The 20,731-nt window shown below is 39.7% G+C and overlaps 4 protein-coding genes across 7 annotated transcripts; 2 read left to right on the top strand and 2 right to left on the bottom strand.

Annotated features, from left to right (window-relative positions):
- Nucleotides 1–476: 476 nt before the first annotated feature.
- LOC6593984 lies at nucleotides 477–14,517 on the top strand. 4 transcript variants are annotated; one of them, XM_026987990.1, is made up of 6 exons: nucleotides 477–605; nucleotides 8,608–8,779; nucleotides 8,882–8,943; nucleotides 9,740–9,920; nucleotides 10,105–10,337; nucleotides 13,548–14,517. In XM_026987990.1, exons 2-6 carry the CDS (start codon nucleotides 8,760–8,762, stop codon nucleotides 14,306–14,308), a joined length of 1,257 nt encoding a protein of 418 aa, XP_026843791.1. In that variant the 5' UTR covers nucleotides 477–605; nucleotides 8,608–8,759; the 3' UTR covers nucleotides 14,309–14,517. The 4 variants fall into 4 exon arrangements, with proteins under 4 accessions (XP_026843791.1, XP_026843792.1, XP_026843790.1 ...); XM_026987991.1 differs by lacking the exon at nucleotides 477–605 and adding an exon at nucleotides 641–743; XM_026987989.1 differs by lacking the exon at nucleotides 477–605 and adding an exon at nucleotides 990–1,094.
- Nucleotides 14,518–14,699: 182 nt separating this feature from the next.
- On the bottom strand, nucleotides 14,700–15,789 carry LOC6593985 (probable phosphomevalonate kinase). Its single transcript, XM_002018991.2, has 2 exons — nucleotides 15,557–15,789; nucleotides 14,700–15,500 (listed from the first exon to the last, which is right to left on the bottom strand). The coding sequence occupies exons 1-2, from the start codon at nucleotides 15,628–15,630 to the stop codon at nucleotides 15,017–15,019; spliced, it is 558 nt and encodes a 185-aa protein (XP_002019027.1). The 5' UTR covers nucleotides 15,631–15,789; the 3' UTR covers nucleotides 14,700–15,016.
- A 1,022-nt stretch (nucleotides 15,790–16,811) lies between these two features.
- Nucleotides 16,812–18,409, bottom strand: LOC6593987 (E3 ubiquitin-protein ligase Hakai). The gene is made up of 3 exons (XM_002018993.2): nucleotides 18,008–18,409; nucleotides 17,436–17,947; nucleotides 16,812–17,373 (listed from the first exon to the last, which is right to left on the bottom strand). Exons 1-3 carry the CDS (start codon nucleotides 18,354–18,356, stop codon nucleotides 16,930–16,932), a joined length of 1,305 nt encoding a protein of 434 aa, XP_002019029.2. The 5' UTR covers nucleotides 18,357–18,409; the 3' UTR covers nucleotides 16,812–16,929.
- Nucleotides 18,410–18,821: 412 nt separating this feature from the next.
- On the top strand, nucleotides 18,822–19,740 carry LOC6593988 (proliferating cell nuclear antigen). Its single transcript, XM_002018994.2, has 2 exons — nucleotides 18,822–18,953; nucleotides 19,013–19,740. Exons 1-2 carry the CDS (start codon nucleotides 18,846–18,848, stop codon nucleotides 19,670–19,672), a joined length of 768 nt encoding a protein of 255 aa, XP_002019030.1. The 5' UTR covers nucleotides 18,822–18,845; the 3' UTR covers nucleotides 19,673–19,740.
- Nucleotides 19,741–20,731: the final 991 nt, after the last annotated feature.

The raw sequence follows: 20,731 nt of genomic DNA, 5'->3' as shown, positions 1-20,731 counted from the left end.
GATGGTTTTGCCTTTTTCAGCACTGAAATTAAAGCGGCAAAAATTTTAAGTTATGCGAATACAAATAAACACGAAAAATTGTGAATAAATGTGTTTAAATCTAATGCGCGGAAAAACGGAAGTGAATAAATATATCATGAGATATCGGCGGTGTGTCATAAAGCAGCGAAGTTCCTTCCGCTTGCAGAATACTAATGTTTTGGCTGGGGTAAGGGTAAATGTGTGATTTAATTTCAATATCATGGTCACAACAGCTCATAAATCTAAATTTTAGACAAATGCCAGCGGATAGGTCTGACCCTAGGTCAGATCTCTAATCAACAAGACCCATGCCGTGCTTCGGCAACTTCCCAAAGCTTTTAATGCTCGCATTCTATGCTCCCCAATACTCCTCTCTTTGGTGGAGGTAGTGCCGAAGTTATGGTCGCTTCGGTCGCTGCTGATTCCAACGGCGATTGTTGAACCGGACAGACGTGTCGGGTGCTCGAGCTGGCTTCAATCGGAAAGCTTTTTGTTTTGTTATTAATTGCGCGACGTGCGACGCGATCATGTTTTAATTTTATTTTGTGCCCTGGGAATGCATAAATCATCAACTAACACAAAAAGTATAAATAGTTACCCAAGTCCTGAGCATAAAAAAACCTCAAAAAAGAAAGTACTTGCAAAGGGACGTGATTGAAAGTTGTATAATCGCCAAAAAACAAGTGTGTGAAAGGAGTCTCGAAGGAGAAACGTGAAAAAAAGTAAAGTGAATGCCTTGTGAGAGTGAATAAAACATACAAATACGAGCACAACAAAAGTTTATTTAAAAAAAAAAAACCACTACAAAAACGTTTTTTAAGAACCTGTAATTGAAAACGCACTTGAATTACCCCAACACATGTGCACACACGAACACACACATGTACGGAGCAACAAAATCAAACCCAAAACGGAGTGCGAATACACTGTGCAACACGTTGTTGACCCTGAGGTGGCAAGAGCCCTCGTGATATTCCAAGAATAACAACAACAGCAGACAAAACGAGTGTTTTGTACCCCCCCTTGTTCTCTCTGTGATCTGCCCCCCTCACTACATCTCTGTATCTTTCTTTGTAAGCAATTATTTAGCATAAGAATTTATGTTGCAGTTTATTGCACTGCTCTCACCGCGATCTCTCTTTTTGTCTCTGGCGGTTAATGCACCTCCCCCCTCTCCTTCTGGCGGTTGATGTACCACCCTCACCCTGTCCTTCTGGCCTTTGTTGCCTCATTTTCTTGCTGTCCATCTCTGTCCTGTAACAAGTGTGTAAAGAGTGGCTTTCTTCAAAAGGCTCTCTTTAAATGAGATTCTTCTCTTCTATGGTTTGTTCCGGTTTTGGATTTTCTCCTGGATTTTCTCAAATTCCGAGAAACAATTACGTATCGTACACTTAGAGAAATTGGCATATCAAATGTCATTAAATGAAATAAAATTCAGACGTTTCTCAAGACCCATATGAAATCAATCATAAATTATTAAAATTTTTGTATAGGAATTATTTATTTATGGATCTATCAGAACGGATTTTTTTTCTTCAGTGTGGCGTGTGTTGATTACAAATGAAATGCGAAGTTTCATTTCATTTGAAAATCGTTCACTGAATTGCGGATTTTTGATTCGCTTTGATTTGTCTTGCCTTGTCATGTGTCTCTTGGTCATAAAAATGCTGCTAATAAATAAACAATTATGAAAGATGCGAATTTTCAAATAAGTTTACGGGCAATTTAACACTTCAACTGGTTTTGAGATGAACAAAATAAACCATTTCTAGAGATAGGATAGTCGTTTGTTGCCAGCCCCCATACCATAATCATTGACTCATCGAATTAAAGTTCTTGGAAATTACTCAGGAGTCCGCTGATTCAATAAATTATTTATGCATTCTGCTTAGAAACCAGTATAGATTATTTCTTGATAAGATCGCAGACAAGAGACTGTCAATTTGAACTCTTTAGGATAGATAGAAGTACAGATAAGAAATGTTGTTTCAATAATCTATTTATCTCAAATGGGATTGTATTTTATTGGAAGTTTCTCTTGAGAACAGTAGGTAGTTCTAGAAGATTGTAAAACCTTAAATGTACAAATACCACGTGTAACCACTATCAAATTCAAGTTCACTGACATCTGAGTATCGCTAATAGTTTTCCCCCTGCTCTTTTAACAAAAATTGATTGATTACGTAGTATGTTTTGTTGATCCCAGCGATTAAATGGTTCCAAAAAACTCTTCCTTTCACCCCGTATCTTATCTGTTATCGAATAGACCGAAAAATACCCATACCTAATACGTAGTAAGCTCCCAAAATGAAGTTCGTCAGACGACATTTCATGAGAGGATAGGGGGCTGTGACATGTGTCCGACGACTTGCAATCGCTCACCTGTTGCCGTACGTAGCACTCCTACGTAGGTATCTTTAGAGCCTTAGCCATGGAACAATCAAGTGATTACTGATACAAAATTGAAGTAAATGAGTTGACAAACAAAAAAGATTTCAATGAGAGAGAGAATGTGCATACAATGTTTTTTTTTTCAAGGAAGCATCTCCTCAAATGCGACGTGCATTGAATGAATGATTCACATGAGTCACTCACCTAAGAATACTCGCCGCCCCAGAGATGAACACGAACGCGGAACTGGAAAAAAGAGCATTCACGATGAGAAAAATTAAAACCCATTAAGGTGCATCCGAGAGGATTGTCTACGATTCATTCATAAAGCATAAAAAACGTACACAAAGGGAATGTAATTAATTTCATGGGAACGGATTCTACAGATCCATGTAATAATCTTTTCCGTTTAACACTGTAAATACATTTAGTTTTCAAGGTAAACCAATTTAGAGAGACCTTTATCGGGTGTAATCGTTGGCATTATCTCTGTAGAACATTGGAAATGCAGGGACCTCAGGGTTTGAGGGGGTACCCCCGTCAAGTACTCAAGTTAATTGATTACGGTATGGTTTGTAGAATCAGCAAGGTGAGAGCGAGAGAAACAGACACAGCGAGCGAGGAGGCATTGAAGTATTTGTAGAAATTGAATTCATCTTACGTTCATCCCATTCCTAACCCTACAAAACGGTTGCTTTAAGTACTACGTGAGAAGGGATCTATAGTACTATATTCTGGATTGATTTTCTCTCAAAGATCATACTCTATTTGACCCCAAAAGATGTTTTTGTCAACTAAAAGTATTCCTTAGATGTTATTCTGGAACTACTCTATTTTCCATCTCCAGATTGAGGTATTCCCCAAAACTTAAAAGAGACTTCGCTCTCCGTTTATTTTTAGAATACATTTTCCGGATAAATTTTTCAAAACCTCTTAATTTTTGTGTCATTTATGAAAGTAAAAATTTTCCTTTCAATTAAATCGGAACCCCATTTCCAAAATTGATTAATAGATATATGTATGTACATATATGATTTCTGTTTGCTTTTCTGGCGATTCGAATGGCGTCTGAAATGTTAACAAATTGTCGGGCACGAATCGAAAACATTTGCAAGCTCCATTACGCTTGAGATACTAATTCAAAACATCAACAAGAGAGCGCAGCGCGTGTTCTCCAAATATGATAAATTTCTGTATGTTTGTTCGAAAAGAAATATACGAGAACGAGAATCTGCAGTTGCACAAAGTCCGCTGCTGGCAGACGGGGGGCCATACGGGCATTGCGTGGCATGAAATGAAACTCGATTGCAAATGCAACTCAAACTCGATCGAAATGCAAGTCACTCGAAACGCGATGTCTGATGTCGCTTGATGCCTGATGCCTGTCACAGGCCTAAAGTTAAACAAAAACGAGGCCATTGCACGCCACTTTGCCGTCTGTTGGCTTCAGTATTACCATGAACCGGGGGAGCCAAAACTGGCCAGCGGTTAATGACACCTTCTCTCCTACCACTCTGCCCCGACGTCTGCACTGACCTGAAAATTCTGAAGCCAGTTACAGAGGCAAATATTGAATTGCCAGTGGCGTGTGAACGATTTCATTTGCCGGGCTATTGGTATTTACACTTACAGACGTTTAAATCAATAAATAAATAAGCAATCGAGCGAGGAATCGTCGCCACCCATGGGGAATCGAAAGCAAATATTGTAAGAGGAATAAAGATGGGAAGATCTTAAGCATCTTTACTTCTTTAGAAGTGTTTGGAAGGTAAAGAACAGAAATGGCAGAATTTCAAACCGACCGAGGGGCACTGCTGCAAGAGGTTCGACATGTAGGAAAGGATAACATAAAGGACTCTAACTAGCAGCTGAAAGTTATCCCTACCTAATAGATCACTTCGAAAGGCACATCATTTTTTGATTTATCTTTGAACGAAGATCTTGATCTCCCTCCAAGCCCCGCAGCAAAAGTTTTTCTAGTGGGAACTCAATTTGAATAACTACTTAGCGAAAACCCACTATAAAATGGAATATTAAATAATTACTATCACGTAGATATACAATAGATGTTTCTCCCTCTTGACACTCACGAGAGTGAGTTTATTCTATGGTTTTTTTTTGTCTACCTTTTTACTTTTTGGTGATTTTCCAGTGGGAGATTCTAGATAATGTTCATTTGTGCCGTTTATTGTTTATACTCTCTACAGCCACAAAACTTGTTTTGTTGCCATAAAATTATACTATATAGAGGGAGTATATGATGGAGGGAGGTTTCTGAAGGCGGCTGACGGGCATATAAACAATTATTAAAGCGAAAGCCATAAGATATTAACTGGAAATTCTATTAGAACTGCATCAGAGATGAGCTTACAGAATGAATGATCATGAATCCAAATTAATTACTTGATATATAATAGTTTGAGGGAAAGAAAATGGAATTTTTCCAGTGATTTTCCACAGCAGAATATGGGTTTTTGATAGCTCTATTAATTAGGATAGTTATTAACAATAGGCGGTCTAAAAAGGGCATAAAATGGAGTTTGGCTACTTTTATATCTTAAGCGCTTTTGTACCCATAAAATCATATATTTTATATGATTTATCCAATGAAAATTTCGGAATTTATTTTAAGGCCCAACCTTTGAAAATTTATTATCCGAAAAAAAGCCAAAGATCGTTTTAGATATCGCACACAAATTTGATTTGGAATTTCGGAATAGCTTTTGTGCTCGTTCCCTGTTTTATTATTACTCGTATTTTGAATTTTTTTGTTTATACAAGAATTAACCGCATTGCATGCCTCGCTTGAGTGACTCGAAATTATACACTGAAATCCGAATGCTATTGTTCGCCGATTTTAATATTGTTTTTGTACTTTCGAGCGGAAGTTATTTGCTAGCAAAAATCCCTGTTACCTGTGTGTGGCATGCGATTTGTATTGAGCAGAGTAGAAGCCGTTTATGGGCCAGTTCAAGAGCCAAAAGAGAGCGTAGCAAATTGCCAAAGTAATATGACAGGTTAGTGTACTTGGCAAACTTTTCGCTGATTCATTTCTGGCGAGTTCTGTTTAAGTTTGGGGTTTTCTAAATAAAGGTGGATCTGACAAAGCAAACTGCTATATGGGGTAGTAATTACGAGTATTATATGTATGTGTTCCAGCTGACTGCAGCTAAAAGTTGATTGACTTGATTCATGGCAATCACAATTTATGTCAAGCGGGATTTTCAACTCCCAATTGGTTTGTGTTTTTAGAACAGATTCACATTATGATGCATTGGTTGAAGCACACATTTTCTGAGAATATGTAAGTGAATCCCCACTGAATGAAAACAGGTCTAAATAATGGCATTAGCAGAAAAAAAACTATGCAATATCCATAGCAATTGAAAACCGGTTTTAAGTATTCTTGACAGTCGCAGAAGCTGGAATTCTTTGGCCCTTTATGTTGTTTGAAGCTATAACTAAGCTTTTGCGAGGCACTCCTAAACTTTAAGGGTACAAAAGACTCAAATTCTTCTTCTTCTACTTGCTTCTAAGAACTATATTCTGATTAGAAATATCGCTAGAAATATTCCAAGAAATAATTATAAATTTTAACTTTACTGATGGTTGCGCTTACTTATAGATCTCTTAGATCTTAGATCTATATACATATATGAATATTCTTTATAAAGGGTGGAAGGAATTACAAATTGAGATTGATTTTGAGCTACTCTGCATCTAAATAAATTCAAATTAAATCTAGGCACTTGGGCCTCCACATAAACGGTCAATCTGCCCTCGCCGTGGCTTATATAACACCTCGAATCAGTTTGAAATAAGCTTCACGCACAAAACGTGTAAACATCAACAAATTGCATTACCTGTAACAACGGAAAACAGTCACAAATAACATGAATGCTATTCATTTCAGTGAAACTCAATTGACATTCAATTCAATCCCCTTTGATTCCTTCGCTTGGGTACCCTACCGCTATACCACCTCAATCACATGTGAGATCAATGAGTGTGCTGTTGAGTCGCTTTTCAATTCAAAACTGTCGTCGAAAGCTCTCTGCAAAGTCATGCAGACAATCAATTGATCGATTTGTCGCAGTGCTCACATGATTCGCTGTGATCTTTGAACTTTATAACAGAGCTTTTTTGTTTCGTTTGTCGAATTTAGGCGCTGAAAGATCTCTTGCTCTTACAGTGGGTACATATTTGCTTTTGTTATTCATTTCACACCTTCAAAAATTAAATGAAAATAACACCAAGAATTAGCTTTATCTGCACTCAAGAGATTACGTTCCAAGTATGAACCTTGATAGATAAACCCCACCAAAGAGATGTCTTCTAAAGAAAGAATAAAGAATTTCTGGTGTTTTTTTTTAATGAAATTCAGTTTTCTTAACCTCTTTGTTATTATTGTTATTGCCTTTTATCAATTTTCAATCATTAAAAATCAATTAGCAACCTTTCGATAAGAGTTCTACAAAGCCTATAATGCCGATAAGAAACGTGTTGCTTGATTATTTCCCATAAAATACAGCAAAAATGCTATCTGTAATCAGAAACTTAAGATCTTTCAACCAATGCCTAAAAGTATGCTTAAGCTGAAAGCCCTTCCCTTGCCATTGCCCTCCTCCCTCTTACCAACTTCCTCGGGTGGGGCGGGAATGATATGGCCTCAATTTGCAGACCCGCTTATCGTTCAAAAAGCGTTAAGTAAACCCAGGTAGTTATCTCCATGGGAGTACGAGTGTGTATTCGTGCCAGAGTGTGCATGGTGCATGGAGCATGGTTTAAAAAATAAGTTTCAATTACAGGAACAGCAACAACCAGTCTCATCGCTCAGAGACACACATTGAGAAAAACGGCTGGGCGACAGGTGTCACAATCCAGCAACAGGTTACAGTGGGACACATGACATGAGAATGAGTCAAAGAAAATATACCACTTAAAGTATATATTATAGATGGAAAGGGATTATTATCAAATTATTAAGACAAATTCCAGAATATTGAAGATCTTGAGTGACTAGTGCATTATAAATAAGTATTATTTGAAGAGCTAGGAAATAAGCAAAAGAAATTATGATAGAAATTGTCCAGTTTTTTATTTGCAAAACGCATTTTAAAATCAACTTTAAAATTAATTTTTTTTTTTAAGAGATAACAACTTTAAATCAATCAAATTTCTATAGAAAAACTCCCATAATCTTTAAAAGAATGCCATGAAATAAAAAAAAAATCAACTTTTTGCATTTGTTAATCAAAAAGATAAAAGTGAAACAACACAAATCAATTCAAGATAGCGGAAATGTCATAAAGTATTGCCACAAATGTTTTCTTGAAATTAAATCAGGGAAAATATTTTCAAGTCACCTGTCCCACAGTGCACACAGAAAGAGGCGAGAGGGAGTTACAGCGCGAGCAAGAGAGCGGGAAATCCGTGCTCTCTCGCCACTTTTGCAATTGACAGTAATCTATCATGCGCGATCGATTGGCTCTCTCCAAGCGTTGGTTGCCTCACAGCCCCCTCTCTTCCGCTCTATCCGCTGTGGCCCACTCTCGCCGATCGCACCTTTACGCTCACGATCCACTCTCTTCGCTCAGTCCAACTCCCCGTCACGCTCTTCTTTCAATCAAACTCTCATCTGTTGCCTTGCTCTCTGTTGTCTGATGCTTGTCGTTGGATGAGTTAATGCAGTCCATTCGGTCGGTGAGCGTGCGCAAGGCGTCTTAAGATAAGGTTGGGCATTGCCAGGGTATTCTCTTTTGAAGATTTATTTTCCTTGTATACCCCATCGTCACATTCTATACCTGCTTGGGGGAAAATTCATATTTAAGCCAAATCGAAGAGAGCGGTAGGCCCTCACCTTAAAAGTATACACATTGATGAACGGTAGCCTATCAGGCACCTCGCTTTTATCACACACGCGCTCGCGCTCGCGTCCGCTCTCGCACACGTACACACCTGTTCAGAGTCAATAAGAGAGGACGCCAGAGAAAGCCCCCTTTGAGAGAGAGAGAGAGAGCCGCAATTGCGAGATATTGCGCTAACACTTCATTTGCCGATAAAACCCCAAAAGCTCCACACACACGACACGGCTCCACGCTCTGCGGCGTCACAGAGTTTTTCTGAAACTGAAGCGAGCGCACATTCCAGTCCAGCCGAAATCTGGATGTAATTGATTTCCCCCCCTTTTAACAGAAGCAACAAATTAATCAAAACATTTGACAAATCAACCTGCTCCCATTCTTTTTGACACCAACAAACAAAACAAACAAAAAAGAAGAAGGAAACAAGAGACAATCGGAGATATAATAAAATTAAATTAAAAAAGCATATTAAAAGACGACAAAATGTGCCGCTGCTGTCAAAAGTAAGTGAACTTTTTTTTTTTAGCCGCTGTTTTCCGTCGACAGTAAATTATTTTTTACTAACATTTGAAATTGCGTTTTTTCCCCCGCTCCCCGCCCCGTAGCTGTTGGGAAGATTTCTACTGGAACTGCTTTGAGGAGCGCTTTTGCTACGATGAATCGATTGGTAAGTCACTCGAAAACTATGGCTATTATTTGATCAGATTTGACGGTTTTGACGGAGCCGGGGAGCACTCACAGGTGAGGAGCACAGGGGGAGGGTACGTAAGTGAGTGAGTGAGTGAGTGAGTACACTCAAAGCGTACACTCACATTCACATTCAAAAGTAGATCTTGAAACGCACCATGCGCCATGCGCCATGCGACGATATTTGCGCGTTTTAACGTGTTTGGCATTTCAGATTTAGATTGTGCGGACAACAACAAAAATGACGAAACAACAACAAAATGCAGTAAAATGATATTATGGAATTTTTTCAAATATTCAGTTGGGCCTTCAGTGATTTGTAGATGTAGATGCAGGTGGAGTTCGAATTTCCATGAATATTATATAATGCTAGAGAGAGAGAGTACTTTTAAAGATAAATGCAGGATTTTTGTAAAAATGAGTAATTTAAATTTTGTTGTCTAAAAAAATCAGTTTTATATAAATTCTGAATCTATATCTACAGATCTACAATTAAATCTTGATGAATTTTATGGACCGCTAGTATATAATATTTATAGCAGGTTTCTTTCTGAGTATAATCCAACAAACTGAATTTTAAAATTTAGCTAAAAAATGTTTACAACTTTAAAAGGTACATAGGAACAATTACTAAAAAAAATATATAAAGTAACCAGTAACCGGGTCATTAGGGGTATTTTAAGCCTCAAACCGTCAAAGTGGGCCTCTTCTTTGAATCTGAGATGTATTAAAATTGCTCACGAATTTTCCTTCTTTTTTCCCACTTGTTTTTGCAGCCAATTACAATCCCGAAGACGACGAGGACTATTTGGCCGCTCAAAAGAATGGCCAGATCATTGGACGCATACAGCCAGCAACTACAGACAATAATAATTCCTTGACTGTGCCACAACAACCGATTTGCGATCAGCCGCAAATGCGGCAAAACAGCTCCGGTCTGGGCCTGAGTCTAATGAGGTACTAATTGATAGATCAAATTTTGATCTCCCACAAAAACGATCCAAAGATCATATTTAGCACATTGTTTGCAGAGAGGCATCCGATTAGCGATTGGCTTATAATTTGAATTATTAATTTACACACCAATCTTTCTTTCTCTCTCTCTCTCTCTGTTTGTCTCGTTCTGATTGCGCCCGTTTAGTGCCAAGATGCATGAGGAGGACTATCGTCGCGAGACGCAAATAAATGTACCCACACTGGGTCCCGAGATATTGGCGGTATTTGCCAATTCGCAGATCTTCCAAGACCATCAGCCCACAAAGTTAAATCGCATTAGCACAAAGACATATTTGGCCGGAATCCATTCGCCCAATCGGGAGATGCCAACGACGCCGCGAGTCAGCGATCAGGATCGCTTGTTGCGTCGCCTGGAAGGTAATGATGGACATGGTAGTGCCCATACACCGCTCCTGGGTGGTGGAAATGGTAGCAAGAGTGGCAAGAGCACACGAAGCAGCAGCATTGTGTCCAGCGGTGTGCCGAAGGTTAAGTTCTATCTAAATTGAGGGGGCACCGCCTGGGGTGGGTGTATATTCGCAGTATTTGTGCCAAAGAATGATAAACTTTCGGAACACACACAAATGTGACTTAATATTATTAACTAATTAGTTCTAAGTGTTGCGCGATAGCAACAGAACATAGACACAACGATATATTCGACAAAGCATTTTCTATTGCTGGCATTTTAGTATTATCTAGAGCTCTAAGTTTCCATACTTTACGTTTACAATAACTATATCCTAAATAAGTCTTAATTGATGGACCTTGTAAAAGTGTAGTCCTAAAATAAGACCCCGAGTAAAACAATTTTTACTTATCACAAAAAAACTAAAAGAAATAACCATTTTCTGGATTCATATATAAGGAACTGAAGGAACACCTATTGATAATGATTCTAACAGAGCTAGAAATATAGCTTATATCATATATTGAACTTGGAGGCATCAAATATGAATATTATTTATTGAAGAATCATCTAGGAAAAAGATTATTCTAAAGACTACTATCTCTCTGGCGATGATTTCATCAAATCAAGCTAAAGATATGTATACATACTTCTATCTCTACAAAATCCACTGCAACTCTTGGATTGGAAAAAAAGGCTGTATTCATTGGACTTTCCGTTCCTCTCCTCCTTCCGCAACTCTTTAATCTTCGAGATTTTAAAAGCGATATTCTTCTTGGGTGAACAGGCCCTCGATGTGCCTCGACAAAAACGTTTTGATTGGTTGAAAGATCCTACGATTTTGCTCGAGCAGCTAGACCTCACTTTGAGTGTTCTTTCTAATTTAAATTCAAAAATAAAAACATTTTGAAAAGTTTTTTACCCACTTTAAGGCTGCTAATCCCAGCTTTATCCATTAATTTTGTCAGCTTTGTGATTTGGAACACACTTAAAATCCATTTTGCTGACTTTACTTTGAGTCATTTTCTCTGGAATCTTATGGCTAAAGTGCGATATCATTTATGCACTTTGAACAATGAAATTGTTTGCTAAGCATTGGCATTACTCAGCAGCAGCAGCTAATTGCCTGAGATCGGATTAAACAACACACTTCAGTAGCGTTGAGAGGGTGTTCTTCCTAATGATGTGGAATTCCTATTCGATGTGGAATATAAATGATGAAAATTGAGAGCGGAGTTGAGAAGAGAAGATTAGAAGAGATTTAAGTGAGGAATTGTTAACAAATCATGTCGAAATAGAGGGACTAGTTAAACTTTTGCGAAGAGGTATAGGAAAAGTTTTATGAAGTAACCAATGAAATCAGATTTTAACAAAAGAATTGTGTGAAATTCTTCTCCAAACTTGGAGTCAGCTCAAAGGTACTCGTCCGTACGTTTCTCTTCCATTAACCTTATTCTCATCGCCCAAAAGTTTTCCACACCTTTTGAAGCCTCAAATGCGGAAGAAACGAATGTAATCTGGAAACTGGGACCAAAATTTAATTAACAAAATTATTTCGCACTGACGAAGATACCGGTTTCCCATCTGGAGTTGGATTAACATTTTGTATGGGATGGGGTTCTGGTAGCCATTCAAACGTGGTGTACGTCAGCCATTAGTTATCACATCTGGAAAAGATAAAACCCGCAATCCGGCAGCTGCAATTGGAGATCATTTTTATGGGCGGGCAGGGTCCGCCAGCGATTTATCATATTTTATGCAAATTGAGAAATCATTATGGCATGAGAGTACACTCCACACGCCACCCTACCAACACTCTCTCCCATACCCAAACCGAATCGAATCGAACGAATCAGCCAATTAGTCAAATTCCCGATTTTGATTCCCTTATCGGAATCCCATATATAAAAATGTTAACAGCAAATAAACAGTATGTAGGAGTGGTGGTAGCAGCTTTTTCGTGGCCACCGTTCAGAGAGAGTTTTTGGCTGAATAAAATGTGAGATAAGAGAGTGGAAGACCTTGTAATCAGTTTTTCAGTTTTGTTAACGATCGATTCATTCTAGATCTGAGCTGATAAAAACCCTAAGGGCAAAGAAATTATCAAATTTCAAAGGGTTTTGGTATCATGTTTCTTATAGGTAGGTTTTCTTTAAGACCTTTTGAAAATTGAAGAACAATGGAACCTTTTGTAGCTTAATTTTACATTGTGTGCATTTCAGAGGAACTGTCATCCCACACATCGTAAAAGTTGCCCTAGAATATTGTTTTCTCCCAAGGTTTTGTTGTATTTATAGATTATATGTACACATATATGTATGTACTCATGATATTCCAATCTTAACGACGTTTAACTATTCATCACGTTTTTTGTTGCGGCTTTTGTGCTGAATGGTGAATGGACTTTTTATACACTGAGCAAAAACAGTTATAGCCCATATTTTATTGCCTTTCGCTCACTGGCATTGCCGCAAAGGCGTCACAAGATATACTCGTATAATATGTAGTATATATTTTTATGGTTCTGACGTTGGCCGTCGGAACCAAAGTCTTTCCAATGGACGTGCCCTCAAACGAGGGTTCTGCTGTGGGCCTCTGAGCAATACCATTTTACAATACCTATGTATGTATGTACAGTGCGTTTCAGTGCCTTAAGGCAGATATAAAATGTTTTCTAATAAATTAAATAATGCTATTTTGTTATGATAGAAAAATCGAAGAATGCAATGAATTTGTATAGGTTTTCTACAATTTAGACTTTATAATTTTGTTACGCACTGTTTTGCTATAAATTATAGAACAATCTTTGTATCGTAAATGTTTACTGAATCAGCATGATGACATTATTTTCTTGATAGATAAAGATTACGTGCGGTCAACCAGCATTTGAGAATCTAGGATTGTCATACGGGTATTTCCTGTTGATAGAGGTTATGATTCTTTAAGATATAGAAACAGGGAAATTTCCTAAGAGTCTCCTCGTTTTTTCCAGAGTGGTTGGTTTCCCCAGGGTGTTGTTTATTATCTCTTCGTATCTGTCATATCTGTCATGAACTCTAGGGCTCTTTATCTTGTTTGCCAACCTTTTATTAGTACTATCTGTTACGATACGTCAACTGATAATCTTTAGTTACGATTCATAGTAATGTTATATGTTATATATATCCCATATTTTCCAGGCGATGCTACAGATTCAAAGACATCACCCGAGAAACGAATTACATTCACTTTGGCCCCATCCTCGGCAGAGTGCTCGCCCGAGGGAAGTCAGACCTTGTCCCCCAAAAAGTTCGAGGCCATTGCCGAGGAGGAGAAGGAAGACGAAAAGGAAGACGAGGAGGATTCCCTAGAGGAGGTTGTACTGCGACCCCGCCTCATTGATCGACATCCCCATCTGTTGGCCAATCCCAGTGGCCTGGCCACCACACCGAAGCGTATCCTGCGCTCGGCCAAGAGTGTGCCGCACATGCACGTGAGATCGGCGGCCAGTGAAACGGATATATTCTCCATCAGCGGCACTGTGAACAGCAGCCAGATAAGCATGACACCGGAGGTTCCCTTCATATCGTTCAGTAATCTGCCCAAGAACTACGAGGACACACCGACCATCGAGAAGTACCGCGTGTCGCAGAGCCTGTACTCCATTCAGACGGCAAATGCGGCAAGGGCCACACAGGATGATTACTCGATGCCACGCTACTTCCGTCGCTCTGCCATGCTCATGACCCAGAGCTCCGAAGTATTGCCTGGCAGTTCCTTGGCATCCATGACACCATCGGCCACGTCTTCCACGTCGCCCGGTTCCTCCAACAACGAGCTGCGTCGCCCGGAAAAGGAGAAGAGCAAGCGCCTCCAAATGCTGCGCGGCAATCTGCCACCACTACTCATCCATTCCGTCTCGTTCAAGCGTAATCGCGATGAAGGCAAACAAGTGGATTAATATCCATAAAATTGTACTTTAAAATATATGTGTACCTATTGTTAATCTGTGTTTCTGTATTTTTGTTGTATCTGACTTAGTATGTAGGTCCTGCGTAAGGGATTAATGTATTGTTCTATGTTCTTTGTCCACTCTCACTCAGTATTCGGATATGTACTTCATTATGCATGTATGATTGATATTACAAAATAAAATTCATATTACTACAAGTAAATGTATTAAAATTAAAATTTCTAGGATTTAATGGAATTTAAAAAAAATTTAAAACCCTTAGAGGTTGCCAGCAAACTTTTCGAAATTTAATTTAAATCCACATTCAAGTTAACAGCTCTTATTATTTATCAGGCAGCAATTTCAAAAAAAAAAAAAAACCAAAATAAAATGTATCTTGTTTCATGATTGATTAAATAATACATTTATTATACATTTGGGACAAAAAATAGAGTACAACGTATTTTGTTCCCCTCAAAGTGGAAGGACAGGCTTTCGTGATTTATTTCTTAATGGAATATTCAGGAAATAGCTTTTTACAGCAACCATTATAAACCATACAGTTTTATAGCTCAACGCTTTCTTAAAAATCAGTGATTTCCCTTAATTAATTCGTGATGTGTAAAGTGGTGATGTGGCTATAGCTATCTTAACCATATGGAATACATTTCATATAAAAAATACATATTCGAGTAAAATTTGAATAGTAATTTTCAGTTACTTGAGTTGCAGCATATCCAATAGCTGGTCTATAAATCCCTGATCATTCTCATCTTCATTAGGCACAACAAAGTCAAAGCTGTCGTAGTCATCCAGATCACATTCGGAGGGCACATCATCAATGCCCTTTGTGAAGGTCCAGCCCCGGGCCTGACGCGTCTCTGGGCGTGAGGTAAGTCGTACAGTTCGGACCATATTCTGACCATAGGTCTCGCGAAACCATTTGATGTCATTCTTCCGCCGCACATCGCTGACTATGACGTAAGCGATCTGATCCAGGGGCGCCTCCTCCATGGCTGCACGGCAAAAATAGCCATAGTCCTTGTTGCGCACCTCATCGCTCCACACAATCATATCCCGACGATACTGCTCCTTGTAGGGGCCATCGCTGAGCAAGGCACTAAGGTCCAATTGCAGCTTGCGCGCCCATTCCGATTTGATGGGCTCCGAGATCCGTACAATTATTGCGCGATTTGTTAAGCTATTGCATAGATAAAAAACTTCTTTAACTGAATGTTTTATTTGTACACCCCTTACCGCTTTTGAAGTCTCTCGGATATATAATCCTTGCCGCACTTGCGTTTACCACTAATTAAGACTATTTTCAACATTTTTCTGTTGACTAACTTTCACTTTTGGATGCCCCACGTTTGCTTTTCCAATGGCGCTGGCCCTCAATACTGCTGATGTTTGGTGAATTGCATCAGATATTCTCGCAGGCCTGAACTCTGGGTTAAACCTCAGGCATTGTTTCATCTTATTTATGGTAATTTCAGTCAAAAATTGATGCGAACATCGGATTTGTTTACATTTTCAATTTAAACCAGCTGCTGGTGTATCGATAGGGTCTATAGGTGTGTCCATAGTAAATATCGATAGTCCGCTTTGTGAGCGGGGATTTTTAAACTTATGTTGAAAATATTCAAAAATTATTCTATTAGCTGTTTGTTTTTGAATGAAAATTTAAAAATTTAAATTAAATTAAATTTAAATTTTTTGATTATTTTAAGCAATTGTTTTTGGCAAAATCCAAAACAGGGATTGGGTTAAGTCACTAACCCAACAGTATACTGTATGGTTAGTGGTTAAATTCAAGGAAGTAACAATTACTTTTCTTGAGCGGCCTATTCAAATGAAAGGTATGAAAGTCGTCCATATTTTACGTCCCATGTTTTTGTGATTATTTGAAGGAATGTCTTTCAAAGAAAATTATGAGAAACGGTCAGTACAGTATCTGATAACTAGAAGCTATTGTTATTTTTAAAACAATTTAGCAACAAAATACATCTAATTTTGTTTTTCTAAAAAACCGTGTAAAATAAGACATTGATCGTATGCAAAAATGGGTAATTGGTTCCTTATCTCTAAAACCTATTAAAATTTGGGGTAAAATTAGGAAACGTTGGACAAAACTATTTGCGTATAAAAAATGTCTTTACCAAACACGTCTGATTGCATTGGTAGTTCACAAAATACGAACACATTTCTATTGCAAAAATGTAATCCCCTTAAATTTACACAACAAGGGAATTCCCCTAAATTTTTGTTATCTACAATTGCTCTGACCAGTAAATTTGCTTGCATGTAAATATACGCAAAAATAAAACGAAAGAGAAAAATATGTACATATGTATTCTCTATATGCTCCTTCTTGTTTTCGTTTGGTTTCTAGCTGCTTACGAGCTACATATGTAAGTGTTTTTTATCTATTTGTGTTTTGTTATTTTGAACCGTGCTAAATGGAAACCGTTTCAAACCGTGTAAAAACAGAATTAGGTGTAAACAAACGGCATTCTTTAAAATACATTCTTTTAATTTCATTCGATTCTTAATTTACAGTAACTTTCTTCTTAATTTAAAACCGAACTTGCCTAAAAAACCGCTGTTCTTGAGTGTATGGTGGTGGTCTATCATATCCTATATTGCGTTTGCTGCCAATTTCCGCTTGTGCTGCCCGCTGCACTGGCCGTCTCGTAGGTGGCTTGAGTGGAGTTGTGGGTAGGAGCTGGAGCAACGCCGCCACTGACTGCTCCCGGTGGCCCCGCACTGCCAAAGGAGGCCAGAATGCTGCTGTAGTATGATGCATCGGCTACGGACTCTGACTGATGGGACGGACCCTTTTTCAGCGACTGGTGCAGCGAGGCCTTGCCCTGGTGGCAGTCCAGGGCGTTGGCATTGTTGATTCTGGCCAGATTCGCCAGCGTGAGCGTTGAGTGCGCGTGGACGGAGTTTTGAGCGGCCGCAACGGCAGCGGCAGAGCCAGGCGGTGGAATGGTGCCGACAGACATGGCTGGAAGGCGCGACAAAGAGCGAGCAACAGAGGAGGAGGAGGACGAGGCAGGTGACTCGGAGAGCTGCAAGGGGCAAGCGTTTTTAGACAAGACAGCTTAGTTTAGGAGCCATAGGTACCACTCGCCTTGCGCTGCTTATGCAAGCCGCTCAGGTCCGCCAGCTTCGGGTCAACAACAACAACCCCGCCGCCCGCTGCACCAAGAGCCGTTGGTGGTGGCGGCAGCTGGGGTGCCACATGTCTGTGATTGATGTGAGCCTGCAGGTCGCGCTGGGACAGATAAGTGCGTCGACAACCCGTGCTGCCGTACCGACTGCCGCCATGGGTACACATGAAGACGGTGCCCAGGCCGCTCTGCTCAACTCTCAGCACCTTGTCGCTGCATCGGGGACAGCTCTTGATGGGCTCGGCGCGGGCACACTTCAGGCAGAAGACGTGTTTGCATGGTATCATCCGGCCATAGACGAGTATGGGCTTGTCGCACTGATCGCAACAATGGATCATGGGATTCAGTACCTTCTCGCCGATGAGGCTGACTTTGTGGTTCCATTTCAGGCGCAACATCGGCTCCGGTGGCCCGCGCGATAATGTGGTAAAGGTGGGTGCCTCCAGTTGTGATATGTCCGATTCCATGTCAACTGTTGGGGCAAAGCAATGGTTTTTGGAGGTTCAAATAATCCTTTGGGATGGCTTCTTACTCGTTTTGGCCGTAACAGGCAAGGCCACCTGCTGCTGAGGCGTCGGCGGCGTCATATCCGCATTTGTTGTGGCCTGTTGCTCCTCCAACACTGTGGCCACCTCCATTTCGTTGTCCTTGTCCAAATCTTGCATGATGGCATCTTCCACATGGTCTGTGCTGGCGGGACTGCCTTCCAGGACGGTTGTATGTGATGCCACGGATGCCGCAGCACCCGCTTCATAGGCGGCTTCAATCACGCTAGTGTCGTCGATCTTTTTGCCACGACCACGTCCTCGCCCGCGACCCCTGCCACGAGCTCGAGTTCCACGGCCACGTCCACGACCGCGTTTCACTTCTTCGTTATCCATTCGGTTACTTTAAATGCAGTTTATTTGGAAAATTTGCGTGTTTTTCGTTTGTTTTTTTGTTAGAGCTGGGAACAGTGTGACCGCGGACTTATCCATAAAATATACCGTCCGACCGTCATAAATATACCGAAACATACCGTCTCATTTAAAAAATATACCCCAAATATACTGACGAATTCAAGATCTATTTTACATATTCCTCGTTTTTGATCTTCCGTGGAATATTCTCAGCTATATAGATCTCTCAGGTTTTGCCCAAATAATTTTCTATGATTGATGAATCGATTTTGATTAGGATTACCACCTTTTAAGTACTTGCTTTTGTTTTGACAAAAACACAGTTTCAACAAAAATATTCATTTGTGACGTCAATGTTGCTGAAATTTGTAGACTCATTTGTTGTCATCATTTGCTGAACAGCTGTTCGTGTCTATTTGTTTATTTCCGATTGTGAAATTGACAGAAAATATTTAAATTAATTTAAGTACTATGCTGGAGGCACGGTTTGGAGAGACTCTGCTTCTGAAGAAGATCGTGGACGCCCTCAAAGAGATAATCTCGCAGAGCACCTTGGACTGCACCGAGACGGGCATGCAGGTACAGTAACAATCCATTCCAACAAAGGATTTATACATTTTTGATATCCCCCCAATTAGCTGCAGTCTATGGACAATTCTCACGTTTCTCTGGTGGCCCTCAGCCTCCAGACAGAAGGCTTCGAGAAATACCGCTGCGATAGAAATGTCTCTCTTGGTTTGGATCTCAAATCCCTGGCCAAAGTCGTCAAGAGCGCCAGCGGCGATGACGCCGTCACCCTTACAGCGGCTGACAAAGCCGACAAGCTGCTCCTTAGTTTCGAGTCGGACAACAAAAGTCGCACAGCGGACTACGAGCTAAAGCTGCTGAATCTGGACCAGGATCATTTGGGCATTCCCGAAACGAACTACGCCTGCATCGTGCAGATGCCATCCAGCGAGTTTGCTCGTATCTGCAGAGACATGAGCATGTTCAGCGAATCTGTGGTGATATCCTGCACCAAGCAGGGCATCAAGTTCTCGGCCAACGGCGACATGGGTTCCGCAAACATTAAGCTTTCCGATACGTCAAAGGGAGACATCACCATAGACGTGGATGAACCCATTACCCAGTCCTTTGCTGGACGCTACCTGAACACTTTCACACGAGCCACACCGCTGTCGGATCGTGTCAAGATTTGTCTAGCACCGGATGTCCCTCTGCTGGTGGAGTACCCTATTGAGGATTATGGGTATATACGTTACTATCTGGCCCCAAAGGTAGATGAAGCAGACGCCTAAAATGTTAAAGAAAACATGATGTGCAATATTTTCACCAAATTCGAAATATTCATCTTACTCTTTTTATACCCGATACTCAAAATGAGTAGAGGGGTATATTAGATTAGTGTTGAAAGTGGATGTGTGTAACATCAGGCGTTTCCGATTTCATAATGTATATATATTCTTGATCAGCATCAATAGCCGAGTCGATTGAGCCCTGTCTGTCTGTCTGTCCGTCCCTATCAGCGCCTAGGGCTCAAAGAAATTTTGTATTCAGACTTCTATGATATGTCACTGTTACAAGTATATTTTAAAACTTCGCCCCGCCCCCACAAAGGACTAAAATCTGTGGCACCACAATTTCAAAGATACGAGAAAGCAGAAAAAGCAAAATCGTAGAGAATGACTATATCTTCTAAACTGCAGAACCAGATCTAAACCAGATCGTATAATTATTATAGTCAGAATGATGGAAACAATTTCGTTCTTTCTCGCTCTGTCTCTCTCTGACACACGTGTTTCATTATCGGCTTTGCCTATTGCAAAAAGTGAGCGCCTAGATCTGAGAGACTGTAAGAGCCTGCACAAGTATATTTCAAAATTTCGCCCCTCCCCTTTCCGACCCGCAAAGGACGAAAATGTTCGGCAACAACAGATCTCAGAGCCTATTAAGGCTAGAGCAGCAAAATTTGGTATCCACACTCCTGTTAGATCTCACTGTTACATGTGTATTTCAAAATATATATTCAAAATATATAAAATAAACAATTGTATTTATATTAATTAATTATATTAAATAATTTAAATTTTAAATTAATTTAAGAGGTACCAAGAGAATATTATAGAATTAAAATGTTTGTCAGATATGCAGAAAACGATTTAAAGCTATCTCAACAAAACAGTGCAATATCGCTGTATATACAGAAAATAGATCAAATGCATGAATGTCATTCTGTGAAAAATATATTATTAATTATGTTTTACAGCTTGTAAAACAGTATTTGAAAATTAAATTAACGAAAATGGGTGAACAAATATGCCTATACTCCGATTGACAAGCAACAAGTCTTCCAATAC

This window comes from Drosophila persimilis, unplaced genomic scaffold (assembly GCF_003286085.1).
Source record: "Drosophila persimilis strain 14011-0111.01,24,50 unplaced genomic scaffold, DperRS2 tig00000124-arrow-pilon, whole genome shotgun sequence".
NCBI lineage: Eukaryota > Metazoa > Arthropoda > Insecta > Diptera > Drosophilidae > Drosophila > Drosophila persimilis.
The sequence above is the reverse complement of the archived record's forward strand: the minus strand, read 5'-3'. Positions and strand labels throughout refer to the sequence as shown.